This window comes from Fopius arisanus, unplaced genomic scaffold (assembly GCF_000806365.1).
Source record: "Fopius arisanus strain USDA-PBARC FA_bdor unplaced genomic scaffold, ASM80636v1 scaffold00012, whole genome shotgun sequence".
Classification (NCBI taxonomy): Eukaryota; Metazoa; Arthropoda; class Insecta; order Hymenoptera; family Braconidae; genus Fopius; species Fopius arisanus.
Genome location: NW_011887751.1, coordinates 282,391 through 304,641, shown reverse-complemented (window position 1 = coordinate 304,641; position 22,251 = coordinate 282,391). Strand labels below are relative to the sequence as shown.

General features: G+C 38.3%; 2 protein-coding genes across 3 annotated transcripts in view; both read left to right on the top strand.

Moving 5' to 3' along the window:
* Positions 1 to 18,684, top strand: part of osp (outspread) — a 29,885-nt gene extending 11,201 nt beyond the window's left edge. The window contains exons 2-12 of one of the 2 annotated variants that reach the window (XM_011298906.1): positions 2,339 to 2,419; positions 7,702 to 7,767; positions 8,470 to 8,658; positions 9,921 to 10,494; positions 11,585 to 11,971; positions 12,334 to 12,419; positions 13,070 to 13,248; positions 13,340 to 17,104; positions 17,223 to 17,472; positions 17,650 to 17,872; positions 18,086 to 18,684. In XM_011298906.1, the coding sequence (XP_011297208.1) occupies positions 2,339 to 2,419; positions 7,702 to 7,767; positions 8,470 to 8,658; positions 9,921 to 10,494; positions 11,585 to 11,971; positions 12,334 to 12,419; positions 13,070 to 13,248; positions 13,340 to 17,104; positions 17,223 to 17,472; positions 17,650 to 17,872; positions 18,086 to 18,234 (5,949 nt within the window). In that variant the 3' untranslated portion in view covers positions 18,235 to 18,684. The remainder of the gene's footprint in view (positions 1 to 2,338; positions 2,420 to 7,701; positions 7,768 to 8,469; positions 8,659 to 9,920; positions 10,495 to 11,584; positions 11,972 to 12,333; positions 12,420 to 13,069; positions 13,249 to 13,339; positions 17,105 to 17,222; positions 17,473 to 17,649; positions 17,873 to 18,085) is intronic. The other variant, XM_011298907.1, reaches the window with a different exon arrangement.
* A 67-nt stretch (positions 18,685 to 18,751) lies between these two features.
* Positions 18,752 to 21,568, top strand: LOC105262978 (tektin-1). The gene is made up of 6 exons (XM_011298905.1): positions 18,752 to 19,416; positions 19,507 to 19,797; positions 19,875 to 20,147; positions 20,323 to 20,545; positions 20,849 to 21,067; positions 21,270 to 21,568. Exons 1-6 carry the CDS (start codon positions 19,316 to 19,318, stop codon positions 21,405 to 21,407), a joined length of 1,245 nt encoding a protein of 414 aa, XP_011297207.1. The 5' UTR covers positions 18,752 to 19,315; the 3' UTR covers positions 21,408 to 21,568.
* The last annotated feature ends 683 nt before the right edge of the window (positions 21,569 to 22,251 follow it).

Sequence of the window (22,251 nt, the reverse complement as noted above, 5' to 3'; positions counted from 1 at the left end):
AGAAAAAAGTCTAAAAATTTTTTATATAAAAAAAAATTAATATAATTTATATATATTATTTATATATGTATATATTATATATATATATATATATATCATATTATATAGATATATTTTGATATGCATAGCGCCAAAAAAAGCTGACAAAAAACGTTACATGCTTTTTTTTAAAAGGGAAAAGGGAAGGGATAGTTTGAGTCGAGTTTTCATTGTTAAATATTGATGCAGAATGGAGTTGCAAAGTTCAAGCTATGGTATTACATATATATGAGAGTCGGGTTCTCCTTTCTCGCGTGAGTTTAAATCAGGTTCGTGATGCGCACTTGTCGGGAGTAACTTGTGGTGCCTGCAAGTCGTGACTGCGTACAACAGCTGTCTCCATTGCTACCATCAAGCAATAGCGATATGTTGCAATTCACGCTTCAAACACTCACTTGTCCTCTCCCACATGTTCTCGTGATTATAAAAAATAGTACAAGACTCTTCAATTTTTTCTTTAAAAAAAAAAATTATCTGACGTTTACAGGATAAATAATTTATTGCTTTTTCTTTATATTGGAGGAGAAAAAGATTTTCGAATTTTCGGGTTTGTCATAATTAAAGGAGTAGGAAAAAATTTTTTTTCAAAAATTTTTTTTTTCATAATTAAAGGAGTAGGAAAAAATTTTTTTTCAAAATTTTTCAATTTTTTTTTTAACTACAAAATCTAAGAAAAAAATTCAGAAATCATTATGGACAAGAATTATCACTCGTTGGTTGAGGTCGACAAATATGTTTATAAATTATTTTAATTAATACTAATTACAAATTTGATTTTTCGTGAACAACAAAATAATAATTGATGATTTGATAAAAATTTCAATTTGTTGATTGAAAAAAAATTTATTTAATTCGATATTCAGCCCTTGCAATCACACATTGCTTACTGATTATTTATTTATTTAATTTGTTAGTGTCAAAAGGGTTTTTTATCGTTTTATCAGATTTTTCGATTTTTGAGGTGATCTCAGAGTGAAATGATGTCTCAATAGTTCAGGTGTAAAACGTATTTTATTAAATCCCTTTGGCTTCGCTAAACCAATACGAGTCGATGGAAAATTGTCATGTCCCTTCGCTCGTTCCTCTTCTCACATACGTTACATGTGGTAATGCATAATGCGACGAGATTCTATTATGCGATTACACTTGAAACTTCTTTGTGTTTGTCTGCATGCCATTGGCTTCTGCATTAACTCAATTACACGCCGTATTTTTTTCGCTTCCTTTCCCTCAGTGATGATGATCTCTATTGACAGTTTAAACCTCTGGGAAAGCCTCGCAGGAAATTGAGTAATAATCCACGATTAATTACGGTAATTACGACTAATCGCGTGAAAAAGTTATGATTCCCATGAGAAAATTCTAGTAGCTCATAAAAATTCATTGATTTATCGAGAACCATTGGTTTGAGGCGGAAATGGTAGAGGACTTTTTTGGAGGTAATCAAATTTTGGAGGGAAAAGGTCTTTTTGGATTTTTTCATGGGGGTGAGGGTTTTCGAGGAAAAGGGAGAATTTCAGAGGTCTTGGAGGTCTAGGTGCCATGCAGTCTTTTTATTTCTATTTAATCTATCATTTTATCTGAAATTCATATCCATGGGATTAATCTATCATTGGTTGGGGTCAAGCTAGGTATTTTCTCAAGCATTGTCGATCAAATAATCTCCACACTCGGCTTTCAAAACTTTCTTCAATAGGTGTGTCTTTACTCGCGACATCGATAGTCTGACCCATTTCGCTTTTCTTTACAATTTTACGTGACTAGAAAATTTGGAAAATTTTTTAATTGATACATTAATATTCACCTACTATTTTCCCAAGACTTCTTGGAGATCTCTGGATTTTTTCTCTTTGGAGTTTTTAAATGGGAATTTTTTAAAACAATTTCTTATTAAATTGATGAAGTAATCGAGAAATTCTTCATTGGAGAATTCCATTTTTTTTTTTTTTTTATTGGAGGAGGGGATAATTGGGGTAGTTGTTAGCGTCTTGTCTCGTGGATTTACTAACGAGCAGTCTGCATTATTAATTCAATTAACGGCAATGTGGGTCCGTGCAAGCTATTAACTAATCGGAGCATGAAGTGGGCGAGTCAATATAATCGGTTGTTACTGTTGAGAGATCCATTGCAATACCGTTTGAAGTTCTTGTAATTAATTAAAAACTGCCTCGATAACTCGAGATTATCGAAAAACAAAGATGATAATTTAACCACTGGTCAGAGAAATTTATTTCCCTCAATTTTTCATTTAATTTTTTCTACAGCATCTTTAAAGATTTATTTTTTTTTCTCGTTTCAGGCTACGAGAAAAATATCCAAATATGGCTACCTCTTCGTCGCACCTGGCTGGGACTTCTCGAATCCTCTCAATCGAACTAAAGTAAGTGCAATAATATTTATAACAATCGCATTTTCTATTTTTTCATTTGAAAATGCGTGAAACTGCGCCAGGGGAGACAACTACTCATTTATCTCGAGAACCATCGACTTGCAGGAAAAAAGTCATCAAACCTAATTTGTAGTCCATGAAATTTCCGATGAAAAAGATTTTTTCATATTTCTTCCTCAAGTCAGTAGTTATCGAGATAGATCGATATTTATGGGGGTAAAGTCCTTGGAGGGACACGATCATGCGCAATTCCATCGTCACGGATAAATATATTATAAATATTTAAAATATCGGCAAAGACTTTGCAAAAATATCATTCACCTAGTTATTCTCGTATGACCCTCAAACTTCATGAAACGGGTTACGAGAGTACGAGTGATTTATCTTTAGAGTACGTGCACTGAAAAAAAAAATGCAGGAAAATTCGTTGGAAAAAATTTGTGGTCGTCATCTCAGTAAAAATGTTCCCTTCACGTAACTCAAGTGACAGGTGAACAATTCCAATCATTATTTCTTCATAATGAAAGAAGTAGAAAGGCGTTGCCTAGAAATTTCACAGAAATCTCACAGTCTGTGCCACGCACTCTTTCACTTTTCTCCTCTTCTCCACAAACTTGATAAACTGGTACACGAAATCATACCCCTAGATAGACCGAGCACTTTTATAAATATTGCTAACCGAGTTAATAATCAGTTGGTAATAATTTATAGCAGAACTGTTAGGTTTCACTTCCACCGGATGTTGGGCGCATTCTCAGTCGATCGAAATTCTATTCAGAGGATAGTAGCTTTCTTTCCATGGGAAAATATCCAAATCTTCAACAGAATATCTAAAAAAAATTTTAAAAATCGCGAATCGTTTCTCAATAAATTTTTTAATCAGTTTAAAAAAAATTAAATTATCGATTTATGGGGATATAAACAATTTTAATTGATCAATGAGATATCGTGTCGCCATCTTGTTTGGATTTCCCTCTCCCCATGTCCTCAAGGTTTTTTAAAATGGCGGTCCCTCCACCTCGCATTTTTAAACAATTGTTTTAATTATTTACTCTCTTCGGATCATTCTCAATTTTTGACTGCGTATTCCGGTGGAGTGAACAATTTTTTTCACCCATCTTGCAAGTATTTCTATTTTTTTTTCGACTGAGAATTCAGGCAACGGAATTTTTCCCGCGTGTCGTTAGAACGTTTGATCGTGGAATTTGAAGACGTCATAAAAATTTGCTTAAAAAAAATTGAAAACGGGTAGAGACCGATCCGTTAGATGGCAAGAATAAAATATTTCCATGGGATAAAGTTAAAAAATTGATGAAGAAGGCTTTTTCACACGACCTGAAGTAACTTTCCCTTGCCGATTGCATTGCGGCGCGCGCATCAAAAAGCCAGCATCGATGGGATAATATTCCTGTCTCCAGTTGTATATCTCCCTCCACTTTTATCTCGCTCCATGATTACTGGGTTTCTAAAATAATATACAACACGCGATGACTTACCTCGCACAGGCACCTTTACACCTACTCCATTCAATTGTCGGTGAAAATGATTTATTGGCCGTTTTGAATCATCGAGACCGATCCCCCCCTCGTACCCCTCTTCACTCCCCCTCACCCCCACCCCCTCGTGCATTTCAATTGAAAAACCATTGAATTTTCGCGACATGCTTCGGAGTAGAAAGCGTCTTCTCCCTTTTAAAGACCGCTAGTTTCTCTCGCAGCAATTGTTGCTCTAACTTGAATTAACCCGATTACATCGTGACCAGTTTGGTTAATCTATTTTGAAATTTCGTCAGTCTTTTAACACTCGGATCAATCAATATTCTATTTTTGGAAGGGGTGACACAGGAAGTACACATTGGGAATGGAAAATAGAGGCGATGTGAAAGTCACGCATCCGGAGGAATGATTTATTTTTGTCGGAGGAAGTTTATTTCATTTGAATCTCACGATTAAAAATTTGCGTTGAAAAATAAATTGAATGAATTTCTTTTTTTCTTTTTTTTTTTATAAATCGAATTGGTTTTTAGTTTTTAGTTTAAATATCGGGCGGGATGGTCCGCGCGTGCGCAATACGTGGATTCATTCGAAATGTTTGAAATTTTGACACCATGGCGCGGTGGCGGGTAGGTTTTGTCGTACGGGGGTTACCCTTACGGTCATTCGAGATATTTCGAGATAATTCGATATATTTCGAGATCGATTTCTTTTCTCTGTTTTTTTATACTTTTAGTGCCTGGCAAAACGTTTGCAGATTATTATTTCCTATCTTTAATTCGATGACAGAGTAAAAATCACCAGATAATCGGTCTCGCATGGTATATCGATAGTTTCACAATGAAATCTAAAAAATTATTATTTGATAATCGCCAATTTTCAAACGATACAATATCTCTAGCCTCTCCTTTAATATATTGAAAAAAAGTAAATTGTAAATTAAATTTTTTCATATTTCTTTTATTAAGACAGAAATTTGGTGGTTATGTTAGGATTTATGGAAAATATAAATAGAAATTGGAGGTTAAAAATTGAGAAAAATAGAGTGGGGGGAAAAGGACATCGCGATATTGATGATTTTATGCACGGAGATTTCTCGTTACATAAACGGGAGAGGGACGAGCACAACAATCTGTAAATTATCGACCTTTTCTACTATTGGTGAGAAAATATCGTCAATTGCGTTGGTAGGAGTCGGGATATTGTGGCTGAAATTAATGCATTGATCACCGATAACGATGTCATTTCTCACGGTATTCCTTACGTAACATTAGATTGGCAAGGGTCGACCCTCTCCCGGAAAAAAATTCCCTAGCAATTTTTTTCAATTAACAAAATTGATTCGTGGCACGAAAAAAAAATTATTCACTGATTTCTCGATGGATTATTCGAGTGGAAATTGAACTCAGCTACTGACCAGATATTAATCCGATTTGAGATCAGGTATTGCGTTTTCGGTTATGTTCATTCGAATTTCCCGCGCAATCCGCCCGCCAATGACACGCCGCTGTTACGTACTTCGATATTTTCGATATAATCGATTCGATCATTCCCGGGTCTTATACCAGGTGCGGCGGATTGACTATTAAAGTTTTCAAAAATTTAATTGATTCATTGACAAATGAGCGAATATTAATTTTCCGCGATCAAAATAAAAAAAACAAAATAAATTTTATATAAAAAAAAAACAAAAAAGAATTGAAAAAAATGTCTCTCATAAAAATGATCATTTTTCTGATTTTTAAAATATAATAATATATAAAAAAAAATTTGTTTAATTACAAAAGACTATATATATATGTACATATATATATAAAATATTTTTAATCAGTCTAATATTGATTATAAATATTTTTTTTGTATTTATATTTTATAACTTGAACTTTAAATATTTTTTTATCTTTTATCTGACAAAAAGCGTTATATCCTTTTTTTAAAAGGGAAATGATTAGGATGATGGGTGAAAAATCCTATAAAAAAAGGGGCTTTCCATGCCTGACCGTACCTAACCCCAGCTTGATGTCAATCCATGATCTGATTTAAAATTTCCCCTCGGGCAATGACAGTGAAAAAATGAAAAATCATTGACTGGATCCCCGAAATAACGAAGTCAGTGATAATTCCATTCTCGTGAATACCTGATAGTTGTATTGAATTGTAAATAACTGTTCTCATGACTGAAGCCTGAGCGTTGAACCTGTCTCTTAAGGGAGTGAGACGCAGAGGCTGAGACCCACCTACATGCGCGCGCAGGTCATACCACTATTAGCCATCTACCGTTACAATAAATATACAGAGAGAAAGATATCTACGATGATTTTTAACCCATCGATTTGACCCACTAATGATCAATTCACCTAGATTTAACCTGAAAAATAGGGGAATTGATTTTTAAATGGGCTGTTTAGAGTTGGTGTGTCGTATCCACAGGTGGATCGATGTTGGTATGCCTTGTTGAGGTACATACGTATATACATAGGGTATGTACACAGTATGTATCCTATCGAGGCACAGTGTTACGGTAGGTTATGCCGTGCATTCCAGTCGCGGTCAACGAACCGAGACAGCACCAACACATTCATGATAGGCAGAGGTTTATAAACCTCACTACCAGTTTCAGGGAGTAACTCAGTTGATACTACAGCTAAATCCACCATTTTCCTCACCAACTAGTTGATATCCTCTCTTGACACTGTCCCTTTTCATTTCCGCCTCAATTTAATCAATCATTCACTCATTGACATTTTATTACTGCGCATTATGTTGGGCAGAAGAAATTTATGAGCTGATGGAAACTATTGGACAGATCTATTTCCAATTATAATTCAGTGGTAATGATTATTAAAATGGGGAGGAACTCATGAAACTGATGAAACATTGATGAGTCTGATTGAATATTCAGTTAAGGGCGAGTGAAAATGGCGGAAATGGCGGGAATGACGGGAAGTTTAATTGAAATTCAATCTAGTGTTGGTTTTTTGGAATGTCAATTTTTTACGTCGACTCCGGGGATCGGAAACTCCTGGGGGATGGGAGGGTATCATTTGGGGCGTGACGCTAGAGCATTTTTTTTTTAATTTCACCTGAAAATCGGGGATTTTGTTAGAAAATTATAAAAGTTTCACTTCCACTGCGAGAGGAGTCCTTGCGGGTCTCGGTGAAAGTTTCATAATGAGAATGCTATCCGGTGGCATTTTGGAGGACTTACCAGAGTACATAATAGTATATTGTGTTAAAAGTGCGGAGAACGGCGGATTTTAACACGTGCCACTGTCTCTTGTCGCGATGAGACATTCCATTTTCCAAAAGGTCCACCAGACGTTGCGAGTAATCAAAAATAATTCATTAATTATATGCGAGACCTACTGCGCATTCTGTGCACCGAATTTGAATTTGGCGGTTCGACTCGACCAATGACAATCAGTCCTACGCGTTTCGAGATATTTCGATTCGGGCGAACTTCATTTTTGTGTTTTAACTTTCATAATGAGGACGAGACCTACTGCGCATTATCGTGCGCCGAATTTGAACTTGGCGGTTCAAGTTGACCAATGAGGAGTCAGTTGTACACGTTTCGAGATATTTCGACTCGGGCGAACTTCAGTTTTGTGTTTGTACTTTAATTTTAAGGATAATAAGGATGAGGAATAATTATAATAATATTTATGAGGAATAATTGATAGGGAATTGGGGAATTTATCATTGCATACGTGAAAATAGAATAAATGGGAAATCATGTGGATGAAAATAAATGAAGAAAATATTATAATCTTGTTGCAGAGGTGGCAGCGAAGGTGGTTCGTGCTGTACGATGATGGAGAGCTGACATATTCACTAGATGAACACGTAAGTGAACGATAACTGCCCTTAATTAATTCATTAAACATGACACACTTGGCAGTGCCACTGGGCTTGTCGTAATCCCTCGATAATGAAGCATCTGACACCTCAGCGTTATCAAAAAATACTGACTCGCGGTATTTATCATCTTGTTTGATGTTTCTTCTTTTCGATATAATTTTTCTATCGTGAGATAGAAATTTCAGCTTCAGATTCAGCTTTGAAAATCGCTAAAAATTTTCGGGAAAATTGACTTTTTCCTGCAATATTTAGTATCCGATATCTCGCGAATTAACGATGATAAAAATAGAGGGTAAAATGGATCGGGATGCCCTTTTCATTGCCCAGATTTCGTATTTTTTCTTTTTTTGATATCATTTTTTGATTCAGAGATATTCAATATTAAAAATGGTTAACAATTTCCATGAAAATTGGCAATTTTCCTTCAATATTCTGCAGCGGATATTTCGCGAATCAGCAGTGATAAAAATAAAAAATAAAATCCATCGAAAAGCCCTTTCAATCGCCCAGATGTGATATTTTTATTTTTTTTTATATCATTCTTCTATCCAGAGATATTCAGCGTTGAACATTGTTAATCATTTCCTTAAAAAATTGATAAATTGATAAATTGCAAAATTGATAAATTGAAAAATTGAAAAATTGAAAAATTGATAAATTGAAAAATTGAAAAATTGAATGTTCCAGCCGGAGACTGTACCACAAGCGAGAATTGACATGACACGAGTTCTGGAAGTAGCTGCAGCTGACGATGTAACAGGCCATCCCAACAGCCTCGCCATTACGTCACCCGACGGTGTGACATTTATCAAAGGAACTTGTCGAGAGGAGACAAGATGGTGGGGAGATGTCCTGCAAGTTTACTCCAGGAATAAGGTAAATACCCAAATTGTTTATTAAAAAAAACAAAACGTATCCCCATAAAATCATCGAGTTCGCGTAAAAAATATCGATATCGTAATTAATCCTGGAGCGTAGAAATAAAAAAAAAGATTTTTATCCGGCGAATGGCGGACGGACAAATATTTCCTAATAAAATTCCATCGAGACTTCAATAAAATTATCGTAAAAGTTAGAGCAAGCGCATGTTTTTGAGTATGAATTTTATCATACGAATAAATTGAAGAGATCTAGATGACTGCAAACGAGGGGAAATAATCTCAACAATTTCAACGTACATCCTGTCTATAATTGACATGTCTTACATGAATGCCCCGACCCCTCAGCATTTCAAACCTCAATTGAGATCGCTGTTGTGAAAATAATCCCTGATAAACATTCTACTGGTTTCTACATACACCCGTCAACGTAGAAAGTACAAACACCATTTGCGCATTCATACTTACGCCTTTGAATTGCGTGACTGGTGTTCTGTTTAGATGGTGAAAAAATAAAAATAATCTACCACACGTGTGTCAAATGTCGTATTTAGTGTCCCTGGGGGAATATATGTAATTGTGAAGAAAGGTGACAGCGTTAGGAGGCCAAGGCGGTGTACGTATATTGCACGATCATTTTATAAACAGAGCATCGCCTTTTTAGTTTAACCCACGGTTTCACCTTCTATTACCTTATTACGCATATGCCAATAGTTCAATGAAATATCGATTGCATTTGTAGTTGAACTTTTAATAATAGGGGAGTTTAATGGGATTGGAGATAAAGGGGAAATTATAAGCCAATGTGTCACCGAAATCGTTGAAAAATGGCTCTAAAAAATTGTTCACTCGGTAGAAACAGAATGAATCGACGTGAAATTTATTTGAAGATTACGAACTCTTTTAATTGCTCTTTGAAAACGCGAGGTGGTGAAAGCGTCATGTCAGTGGCGCACTCTTACTTGGGAATCCCCTCTCGTCGTTGCCAGGGGTTTCAATATGGCGGCGTGATTTCAAATAATTATTTTTTCAATTCCAATTCAATTACTCTGTTAAAATAGAATAATTCAGGTACATAAATCGCGAAATTCATAATTAGAAAATTTAATTCAATTTCTAAGGATAATATTCATAAATTATAATTGCACTACTTTGAACACTATCATCCCTAAATAATAGACCCATCACCGGAGGATGTGGCTCATCAGTGGTTTCCGGATCCCCTGCAGATGATTAAAAAAAAATAATCTCTAATTGCAGGGAAGACACAAGAGAAACGCAACATTTCCTGGTGGGCAAACGACTATCCTGCAGGTGTCATCAGCAATAAGAAGCAACACACCGGATCCCCTGCGACCGCGATTCAACAGCTGTCGTTCAGAGAGCCGAGGTACAGGTTGGTCTGGTGATGTGTCAAATCACTCATCAACTGGTTCATCAAATGATCAATACCAAGCGCCAGTAACCCGAACTCCATCGATATCATGCGTCAGTGATAATGGATTAACAAGAGGCAATGTTGTATCACCAGTGAGAAATTCTGGTATCGATAATGGAAGTGTTTTTAATTATCCTGGTGGACAATCGGTAGCAGTCAATGGTGGTATTGTTCAGAGATCGGGTGGTAGTGTTGGTACATCAACTGGTGTTGTCAATTCTGAGAAAGCCAGTGCTCTGACTGGTACCAATGAGACCAGATCTTATCTGGATCATCCAGCTAGCTCTGCATCACCACCAACGCGGGATAAATTACGCGCCGAGGATAAAGCAAGACGGCGAATGAGTCAGCAGACTGAGAGACCATCAACTGGCATTGATACACCGGAAAAACTGGGTCAGTTGGTGATTTTTTCTCTTTTATTTTTTGTTATTTTCATGATTTTTTATTGGTTTTTATTACTCAGGGAGGGGTTTACTCGTTAATTCATCAGGGACACGCGTAATAATTTATTACGCAATATCGAGATGTCAAAATATCACGTTTTTTTGATGTCCTTCAGCTTTTTCTAACGATTTACTCAGTGAAATAGAACATTGCGGTATTTTATTTGTTGAATCAATAGTTTTAGAATTATTTATGATTGAGTCAGGCGGGGAATGAATTTTTGTTGGGATTCTAGTCGGATTCTCGGAGTGGAATTATCGGAATTTTATTGCGAGGGAATTTCTAGGGGATTTATTTATTGTGGTGATTCATCGTTATCGGACGAGTGGCGAAATCGTAATATTTATTTTGTGACGATCAAGGCCTGAGTGTTACTCAATATTTGGGGAATCAATCTGGCGTGGGGAAATTATTTACGCGTCATATTTCAATATTTTTGATGAGACGGAATGCTTTTTGGGATTTAAAAATCGTAGAGGGTGTGGATAAGGGAAAAATGGAAATGGAGATGAAAATGGAAAATTTGTTGACCGCATTATTAAAATAAATCCCATAAAATTCCAGGGATGATTTCATGCTCTTGAGGATCGATAAAAAAAAATCTAGTGGTCTATTTTCGAGTGAATCTGACACTCGTTAAATCATAACGGCATCATCAGACTCAGCGATTTAGCGCACCCCATCTCCCCGATATTTACATGAATCAGCACTTCCTAAAGGATTCGCTGCGGTTATTAAATTCTCCATTTTTATTTCAATTACTGTCTCATAAAATTCATAAACAAATCGATCGATAACGATTCAACGAACCGCCGAAATTAATCAGTCGGTCCAATCATCAATTCGATTTATCTATTCTGTTATCAATATTGATTTGTATTATATATCTGATTTATATTATGTATCTAAAAATACTTTTGCTAAATATCGCGTGTTTGAAGGGAAAAAGGGATTGAAGGATCTTTTGGGATCGAATTGTTTGAATATCATAATCCACAGTATTTTTATATTTTTTATATGAATTATTTGATAATTCCAGATGATGAGGCGTGCAGAAGAATTTTATTGGAGCACGAGCGTGAGCGTGAGGGTAAATTGCGTGATATTGCTGTGTCGCTGACTCAGCCTCGGATACGTCGAGCAAAATCGAGAAATTCGGAGCCGACGCGTGATGTAGTCGATAACGTCAACACTCACCAGGATAAACTCGTCAGGGGTGATCCTGATGGTTGTGGCCTCGATATATCTGGTATCAGGTATTCACCTATATCGGAATTGCGAGTTGATCTGCCTGCTGAGGATCTTCTGAATATCAAGAAGGGGTGGCTGATGAAGCAGGGGCTCAACAATGAGTGGAGCAAGCACTGGTTTGTTCTTCGTGGGTGTGGACTCATGTACTACAGAGATCCCACCACCGAGGATAAAGGTAAATTATTTCAATTTAAATTCATTAATCCAAAAATCGGAGATATCAATTTTTTTGGCGATTGAATTCTATTTTTTTTTTATACATTTATTTTTTTATATTTCCGGAATTTTTGAGAAAAAAATCGCCATTTGGGGAAAGTTGGACGCCATTTTGTGCGGGTTTGCTATCATAATTTAAAAATTAATCATATGATCGAATGATCTATCGACTCCTCTCTGAAAATCGATTTTTCTCTCATTTATTCCGAAGTATTTCATTCTCTTTTCTCTTTTCTTTTTGTTATTCCTCTTTCTCTTCTTCCTCTTTTCCACTGCAATATCAAATTACATTCAATTTTTTTTCTTAATTTTCAACTCCAGGTATCATGGATGGTGTGATAGATCTGAATACCGTTACAGCTGTATTACCGGTGCAAGTGGCGAGAAATTATGGATTTCAAACAGTGGTAATTATAACTTTGTACTGCATATTATTTTTTTATTCTCGTGAGCACTTGCTAACGGGAGAGCAATCCTCTGCATGATTTTAACGGAGCAGCTAGTTAGAGCTGAGATAAAAGAGAACTGGTCAAAACGATAAAATAGATTTTCCTGGTATTTCATTCTTTTCTGATCATTCGATTCGCGAATGATATGCCCTAGGACGATATGAAAGAATAAACTAATTAATTAACAGGATTAATTCCTCATCTTCTATGAAAAATTGTTGTCGTAAGGGCGGCGGACCTCGATATGTACAAGAAATCTGAAATGAAAAAATATACATGAAAAATGTATAATACGGAAAAATTGAAAATTCTCCCTGATATATTTACTGACTACAAATAAATATATCTTGCATTACCATCTCTTATGGGGGTATTTATGTTGATTTACTAGCGGCAAGTAAATATATTAGGCGGAAAAAAATTATGTAGTATTGATGGAGTCGGATAGCTCAATTGGGTGAGCGCCCGGCGCGTAATCAGAAGGTCGCAGGTTCGAACCCCCGGTCTGCAATTTTTTTTTTTTCAAATTTTTATCGTAGAATTATGCTGAATATTTATTTTCACCAATTTAATAAACTAATTCAACACTCAATTATTGAATGTTGCAGACGTGGGACGGTCGAGGGACAACTGTATTTTCCGCGGTAACAGCTGGTATACGATCGAGCTGGGTGTCAGCTATTCGTCGTGCAGCTAATCTCCTGGATACCGATGACGTTATCGTGGATGGTCTCCTGTGTCACGGTAATCAACAGCAAGATCCGAGTAAGAGTCAGTCACCAACAGTGTGAGTACCCAATGAATTTATTTATATAATAAAAGCGCGATTATCATTCCGTAATTCCCAAAAGCAATGAAATATCCTGGGAATCCCCCAGATCTATGAACGAGCGGGAGGGTGATTCAGTGATACAATCATCAGTGACCCTGACCCCGCGTTCCGTGCTCTTCTCCTCGGACGAGGAGTACAGAACAGCATCAGAGGGTGGTAGACGTGAATCAGGTGATTGGTCAGAGATACCAGTGACCCCACCCCTGAGAAACCGTGACTGGCCACTGAAGGTTAACAACTGGTCTGACGTATCGACCCTGGAGTGGTCTGAGTTACCCCCATCACCACCTCTCACACGTACGGCCTTGTCACGCGTCAAGGCCCGTTCGCGTTCCAATTCACGTACACGTGTGTACAAACGCACCAGGAGTTCACCACCTAGCTCACGTCATAGCACCCTCGACAGCGTACACTCTGACGATCTCATGATGGCGTGCTGTGAGCTCGAAGAGGATCAACACGATACACCAAATGAGACACCACTGATTGTCGAATTGCTGGAGAGTCAGGTGACGATACTGAAAGATCAACTAGCCCAGACGGATCATCCGGGTAGTCTTCTGGTGATAATTGATCGTCAGAAGAACGAATTGGCGAGCCTCAAGTCGCAGTATCACGCAACCAGGTCTGAGTTGTCGAATGCCGAGATGGAGCTGTCGAGGCTCAGGCAATATCGTGGTGATGCTGCCAACAGGGAGAATCGTGTTGAGGAGCTGATGAGTACAGTGCAGAGGATGGAGCAGCAGCGGATGAAGGACGTGGAGGATTTTGACAAGATGAAGAAGCTCATCACCAGGGAGAAGGATGTGATCGAGTGTAAATTGCTGGAGACTGAGGCGATTCTCAGGGAGACCACTGAGAGGTGTGAGGCCCTGTCGAAGGAGTTGTCCTCGAGTCATTTGACCGTCGAGTGCCTCCAGAAGGAGATCAGCCTGTTGAGTGACAAATTGTCCCAGGGAATTGAGGAGAATGACAGGATCTATGAGAGAATTAGAGAGCTGGAGGGAAAGAACAGCTTGTCGGTGTCTCGAGAGCGGGGTAAGAGCTTCGATTCTCTCAGTGATTTGACCAATATCGATCTCGATATCGATCTCAGTGGTTTCGATAAGGAGCGAATAATGGAGGAGTTCGACGAGTTAAGGGGCAGATTTGAGAAAGCCATCCTCGAGATCAGGGCTATGAGGAAGGAACTCAGAGAGGCCCATGCTGCTCAGGATGCAGCTGAGCTCGAATTATTCGCTCATGGTCAGGACAATCAGAGAATAATGGAGACTAATCAGGCGCAGGTGCAGCTCATGGCAGCGAGAATTCAGGATTTGACGAATAAATTGGCAACAAGTGAAAAGCAAATGCGACAGCTCAAGCAGAAGATCACGAAGACTGAGGGTAGGGACAAGAGGCGATCGCTGTCTCTCAAGGGTAGAGAGTCGTTCTCCATTTCTCAAGAGGTCGAGGACAAGTTGATGGAGCTGGAGAACAGGGTGATGGCTATGGAGAAGAGTCAGGTGTTGGGATTGTCTGGGTGTGTTAAGAAGGAGAAGAGGGACAGGGGCGTTGAGAGGACGAGGCTCAGGCGAAAGTCATTGGACAGTGCCACTAGCTCAGAACCCATGAAAGTTCTCATTCGACTTACGACACTCGAGAGAAAAATCGCTGGGGTTGAGAGGGAGAGTCAGAGCGATGGGGACAAGGACTCGAGTGAAAACAGCGATCTCAGTTCTAATTGTGAAGTCTCTGTGGAGATCCTGATGAGATTGAAGAAGCTGGAGAGGGCTGTGGGAAAGTCGAAGAGATGCTTGGAGAAGTGTTTGCGATCGAGTCAGATCGAGGAGAAGGCTGAGAGGTGTGTTCGAGAGGTCGATCACATCCTCGATTCCTGTTTCGAGCTCAATGTCCAGAGTGTTAAGGAGGCACCTTCTTCTCAATTAATACGAGATGCTGTTTCCAAATTTGAGAAGGCACTCACTGATCAGCTGATGGTGCTCACCAGTCGTCGACGACAGCTTCAGGACAGTGGTGATCTCAATGAACGGGAGAAACAGCGGTTACTGGGTGAGAGAGTTGCTTATGAGTTCCTGGTGATTAGACAACTGAAGTCTGCGGTGATGGGGTTGTCTATTGGTCGGAGTGGGTACTTGGGGGAATTGGTTGAGACTAGTCAATTGATATCAGCACTCAAGGCTAAGGTCGATGGAACCTCCAAGAGAAGTCAGAGCCTTCAGGGTGTTGATTATTCACTCTACCTGACGAATGTTCTCGAGAAGAGACGAAAAGAGAGGACTGATAAGTCACAGGAATTCGTGGAGTTGAGGGAATTCCTGTTGCAGCAGCAGAAGCAGGTGGACGTGCTGATGCAGAAGTACAAGGGGACGAGGTTCATGGAGTTGGCAGTGGCATTGGCAGGTGAATCCCTGGATTCTCAAAAATCTCTCAAGTCAATGCTGGATGACGAGAGAATTCGAGATGTTTGGGCACTAGCTCAGGAAATCATTGACAAGGAGATGGTTCAGGTGGAGGTGTCTCATTTTATGGTACGCTGTGCTCAGATTTATGAGAGCAGTTCGACTGACGTCAGTCTGGATCTGGAGCCTGAGGGGGTGGCTCTCGAGGATTGGTGTGACCGAGTGAGGATTGAGCTGCGTCGGGAGATGGAGATGTCTGTCCAGGAGATCAGGTCGATGTACAATGAAGCTGTGGAAAATGGCAATGAGCGTGTAGAGGTCGGGGACTCTAGGGCACTCCTGGCTGAATACGCGGGGATTGTTGCTCAGAAGGCTCTCGTCGACGCCAGGATATCAATTCTGATGGGTGGTGAAGAAGGAATCGGAGGGAAAGAGTCTAAAGACATTTTTACGTTTGAAGGTCTCCCTCTGGTGTTCAGTGGAGACAAGATTGAGAAGCCTGTGGCGCCTCAGGACTTCCTGGACATCTCGAACTCTGAGAGAGGTCTGAGGGAGTCAAAAGGTGAGAGAAACAGGGGCTCCAAGGAATTTGGAACGATCGAGCAGTCTCTTCTGTATTTGGAGAACGATTTGAAGGAATTGGGGGAATCCCTGAGGGATAAGTTGAGAGCCAATGGCGAGGGAGCGCTGTCGTCTGTTAAATTTCATAAGCCCAACGATTGGGCGGGAATTTATAAAAAGTGTCGAGAGCTCCGAGAGCATATTCAGGTGCTCAATGATTTTATAAAGAATTTTGCGTGCAAACAGTGCGATGCACTTCAAAAATCAATAAAGTGCATTAATGTGGAGCATAAGGAGGAATTGATGCTCTTGAAGATGAGCCAGGAGAAGGATATGATGGAGATGAAGAGTGAGATGGAGAGCCAGAGGAGTTCACTGTCGTCTCAGTACGAGCATGAGGCAGCTAGTTTGAGGGAACGGGCCAGGAAGTTGGAGCAGAGATTGAATTTTATGGATTCTGAGCACTCGGCTCATATCAATGAGCTCAGGGCCGCCTATCAGAGATCTATCAGTGCTGAGCTTGATACTGATGTTGAGACCAGGAGGCGGTACAAGGAGGAGATCAAGCAGTTGAGGGCGCTGTGTGAGAAGGGGCTCATGGCAATGGAGAATTCTCATCGGCGAATTATCGCTGAGATGGAGGAGAAACACCGACAGGAGCTTGAGAGCCTCAGGGTGGAGAAGGAGCAGGCGCTCTCTGAAGAGACTCAGGCAACACTAGCTGCTCTTGATGCCATGAGGAAGGCACATGAGCACGAGGTCAAGAAGGAGATTACCAAGTTCAAGCAGGAATTTATCAAGCAGATGCAGGCTAGAGAGGATATCGGATTACTTCATAGAGAACATGAGTGAGTGGATTTTTCACGTGTACTATTTATTTATTCTACATCATAAATATTTTTTATGATGCAAATAGAATAATTATTACAACATTCCCCTTGTTTTGATAATAAATATAAATTTCAGGGAAGAAATGGAGGAAATAAAGCAAGAGATTCTCTCTCTCTCGGCGAAATACTCGTCGAAGTGCGTGGAGTCAGCGGCTCTGGAGGAAAAAGTGGGTTCTCTGACAAAACAAGTGGCTCAAGCTAAGCAACACATAATCCAGCTTGATGCGAGGAATAAACAGCTGCGAGCTCATCTCGTGCTGGAGGCGAATGAGGGTGGAATTGCTGAGCAGAGGGAGGAGATTCACAGACTTCAACACCAGTTGAAGGTAAATCTTGTAATTGTCCATCAATAATTAACATTAATTGTTGGATAATCTGACTGACGATCTCTTCAGTAATTTTCTTCATTCACACGTCACACTCTTATGATTTTTTTTACTATTTTTTGCAATTTGTGTGTTGTTCTTTTTTTTTTTTTTTTCTCGTATCATTTTCACTAACAGCATGGGGAAGCGCTCACAGTCATATCGAAATCCACATATTCACCCTATCATAGTAGTCCGGAGACTGCTTGTAAAAGAGATAAATGCACTGAAGCCATCGCACAACAGACCATAAGAATCAGCAATGCACAATTATTGAAAAATACTGGGGAACAGTCGACAAGTGCACAGTATCGATGGGATAGCATTAAACCGAGGACCAGTCATCAACATCGATATCAAGGTATAGATTATCGATGCTGGGAATTATTTAGCAACTGGTGGTGGTAATGAATTTTCGTTTTAATCAGGGAAACAATTTTTTGTGTCATAATAATCGATATAAATTGGATGATAACGAGAAATTGATGGAGGGGATTTTTTTTTGGTTTTTTTTTTTGGTTGGGGACTTGGGGGCTGGGGCTTTGGGAATTCATTGTATATTTTGTTATTCCAGAGCTGATGAGATCGCCATCCGTGCGATGGTCTGGCCGAATTTGCAGAAGTCTTCCGCCAACTCCGATCCTGGGATATCAGAACTCAATTTATCCTTCGTTGAGCTCAGTGGGAATGGTTGCGGAGAGAAAAAAAAGATTTGAAGTGTGAAAGTAATCAGTGAATTTCAAGATTCATTCGTTAAAATTAGGAGAGTGTTTATCAAAAAGGCGCTAATGGTAGAGTTATCGGAATTTTTGGACGGATTTTTTTTTTCATTCATTGGGTTCAATCACTAATTTGGAAGAAACGGGAGTCAAGGGATTTTTCTTCTCTCGACTGACGTTAAATATACATCTATGTATATGAAACATGTATACCAGGTATTGTACCATCCAAATCTATCTGTCACTTTTTTATTGAACGTATTTATGTGGTAAATATGATTCAATGATTATTTGTTGACATATATTATTAACAAATCAATGTTATTAATGATGCACACCATTTATTGGAGAAAATTTGTTGGTGAATGCGCGTTCACGGGCATTTTTTTTTACACATATTATTCAGTAAAATTGACAAATAATTTTTAGTTATGAGAAAAGTTATAAAATTATCACCTCCAACGGTTTATTAATGAATTTCAATTGTGATTGTAATCATTAAAAAATTGTTGGTGTTAATTACTTAATTAATTAGTTAAAAATCATTAACTGCATGATCCAAGAGATTTATTATCCATTTATTGAAATTGTGTATAGATTCTTCGAGTCATGTTTCACCTTGTTATTGTCATTGAAAAAAAGTAAATGGTTAAACTTTTGTAAATGATTCATGTTTAATTGACAGATTGCTCGTTTTAATAGTCAGTTATTTTTTAACGATAACTAGAATTAACATGATTGTTTATATATCTGTTGAAACGAACAAAGTATTTATTTATATTCATTATTTAGATAAGTGTTTCCAGTGACAATATCAGTAATTACATTATTTACCAATGAATTTGGAAGATATTGCTCAGAATTGTTTAACTATTTGTAGTTATTTGTTTGTACCATAGTTATAGGAATAATTTCAAATAGAAACAGCAATTTAAATGTCTCGGTGGGTTATTTTTATCTCTGTGGGGGGTTACCATAGTGATACGTTCGGGGCTATTGCTGATATTTTTGCAGCTCCTGTCGTCGACGCAATTTTTGCCGATTTATTTTTAGTCCAAGAATTTTCCGGTGAATAAAATTGAGAAATGGCTAATTGGGGGGATAAGAGGGTACAGGGGGTGGAGATTATTCCACCACCCCCTCCGAGATTCACCATGAGCGAATGGTCCCTCAATAATCAAGAAAGGTAATTGAAAATCATTGATTAATATTTTGATCTTGAAAATTCAGGTGAAGTTTCTTTTTTTTTTATTTGTTAATTAATTTTTTCGTTTAGGCACAGGGCGTGCACCACCAACTGCGAATTAGTCGAGAGTTTAATTGAGGAGTCACATCGTCTCTGCGACATGACCAACGAGAAGACGAGGAGAAATAAATTGGCAACGGATCGCGAATTGGAGGGACAGAGTGAGAATATTAAATTCTGCAGGGACGAGCTACTTCGGGCTCGGAAGAAGATTGTCCTGGAGGTCGACAGCCTCTTCGCGTACAAATCCCGGATCACCGATGCCCTGGCGTCAGTCAGGAGGAATGCAGCTGTCATCTGCGAGAATTGTCTCATCTCCAGGTATTTTTTTTTTCATTCAGTCCTTCAATTAATTAATTACCCAGTGATATAATAAATTGAAATGGTTTTTTTTTCAGGGAACATCGTCGAGGCATTGATTTAACTCTCGATGAAGTCGACAAACAGCTACGGATGGAGCTCAAGGTCATCCACGGTGCGGAGACGACGTTCACTCGTACTCTGGAGGAAACATCTGAGGAAATCAGGGCTTTGAAATCCATTTTGTACTCCGTCGATCGAAATCTTCAGGACAAACACCAGAATTTCATCGTCGAGCGGGAAAATTTGAATATCAGGGAGACCAGTATGAATCTTTCGATTTATCATGGGACGTCGTCACTCGATTCGTCGTATGTATTTTTTTTTTATTATTATCTAAACAATTTTAATATTCAATTATGGATAATAATAAAAATATCATATTATTTAGTCTGTTGAATTCATAATTATAATTGTTAGAAGACTTTTCGAAGTGGATGAAGTCAAAGAAATATTTATGTATGTTATTTATTTTTATTATTGCAGAACTCTCACGATGCAAGAATGGGAAATTCTCTCGAATGAATTAATCACCGACGGCAAGAAGGAATTGAACAGCAGTAAATTATTGCGCAATTACGTCGATACAATTCTCCGGGAGATCACCAATGATCTCAATGATCAAATCACCACCACCAATGATGCCTTCCAGCAGAGAATCAGAGAAACGAAAGAGGCAAAAATGGAACTCGAGTCGCAACACTCAAAGGTATTTAATTTTCTTAATAATACAACAATTAATCGAAATTATTAGCTCAGTTGGGAAAGCACCAGATGCATAATCGGAAGGTCTCGGGTTCAAATCCCGGACTGGACTATCCATTTTTTCAGTTTTTTTTTTTGTAAAAATTATATCCAGACTTATCCTGCTTTCCTTCCTACATAATCCAAATCCTATCCAACGACTCCTTTAACGTCACAAAAATATGGAAGGCTGTAGTATAATATAATATATTTTTTATGTTAGTAATTTTAATGGTGATTTTAAAATTTATTTGTGGAATTTGTTTAGATAATTGAGAAGGCCAATGACATGACGATGAATATCGCTCGACTCCAGAAGATGATTGCTGAGAAGGAGGGCTTCATCGCCCTGAATCACACGCGATTGGGCAACAGGTGTCGACGTCCTCAGCTGGAGAGGACAGCTGATGCTGTTGAGAGACAACTCCTGTCTGAATGTGCAGATCTTTCTGATTCTGTCACTCAATTGCAGCAAACCCTCCACGAGGTACAAATTTCAAATATTAAACTCCAAAAAAACGGCAATTTTCCAATAATTAATTAATTTGAAAAACATAATGAAAGCTCTTGGTATTTTTCAATTTTTTTTAATAAGAAAGTTTCTGGCGCTTCTGAAAAATTCAGAATAATTAACTCATTGAATTCTAGAATGAATGAACGATTTTTAATGATTTATTTATTTATTACAGACACAGGCAGCTCTGCGGTACCTCCTGAAGACTCAAATTCAAGTCGAAGAAGACATAAACGTCAAGGTCAACACCCTGAAGATCGACGAAGTGGAGTGCATGGGGATGAGGGAATCATTGAGCTTTCACGCCTATTAAAAATTCATCATAATTCCAAATTATAATTGAACTCATTGAATCACTGGGCATCTCTATAGCCAGGAATGAACGAGTGACATTCGCTACTTAATAAACAATTAAACAAATCGACTTGTAATCACAATTTTCAACAAATGTAATTGAAATTCACTGCTATATCCCTGTATAAATAATGTAATGTGTAAAACCTATGCAATAAATGAATAAATCGATTTTTTATAAAACATAATTGTCTGTGTTTATTTTTCCCTCGATTTTTTGCCGCAATAAAAAAAATAGAAATAAAAGATAAATATAAAAATAAAAATGTCCAAACATATTTACAAGAAATTTGGAAAATCAAAAGTAGAAATTTTCAAAATGGATATTTTGGAGTCCAGTAGAGTTTAAATGATGGAGAATCGCTTTCCAAGCGGGGTTGAAGAGTCTAGGGGGGGGGGCCCACATTTCAAGGATTTTGCTCATAGGAACCGAGATATTTGCATTTTTCGTTTTGGAACGCTGGAAAAAAAAGTGCATATTTTGGACTCCAGTAGGGTTTAAATGATGGAGAATCGTTTTCCAGGCGGGGGTGAAGAGTCTAGGGGGGGCCCAAATTTCAAGGATTTTGCTCTAGGACCCATAGGAACCGAGATATTTGCATTTTTCGTTTTGGAACGCTGGAAAAAAAAAGTGCATATTTTGGACTCCAGTGGGGTTCAAATGATGGAGAATCGTTTTCCAGGCGGGGGTGAAGAGTCTAGGGGGGACCCAAATTTCAAGGATTTTGCTCTAGGACCCATAGGAGCCGAGATATTTGCATTTTTCTGTTTGGAGCGCTGGAAAACATAAAAGTGCATATTTT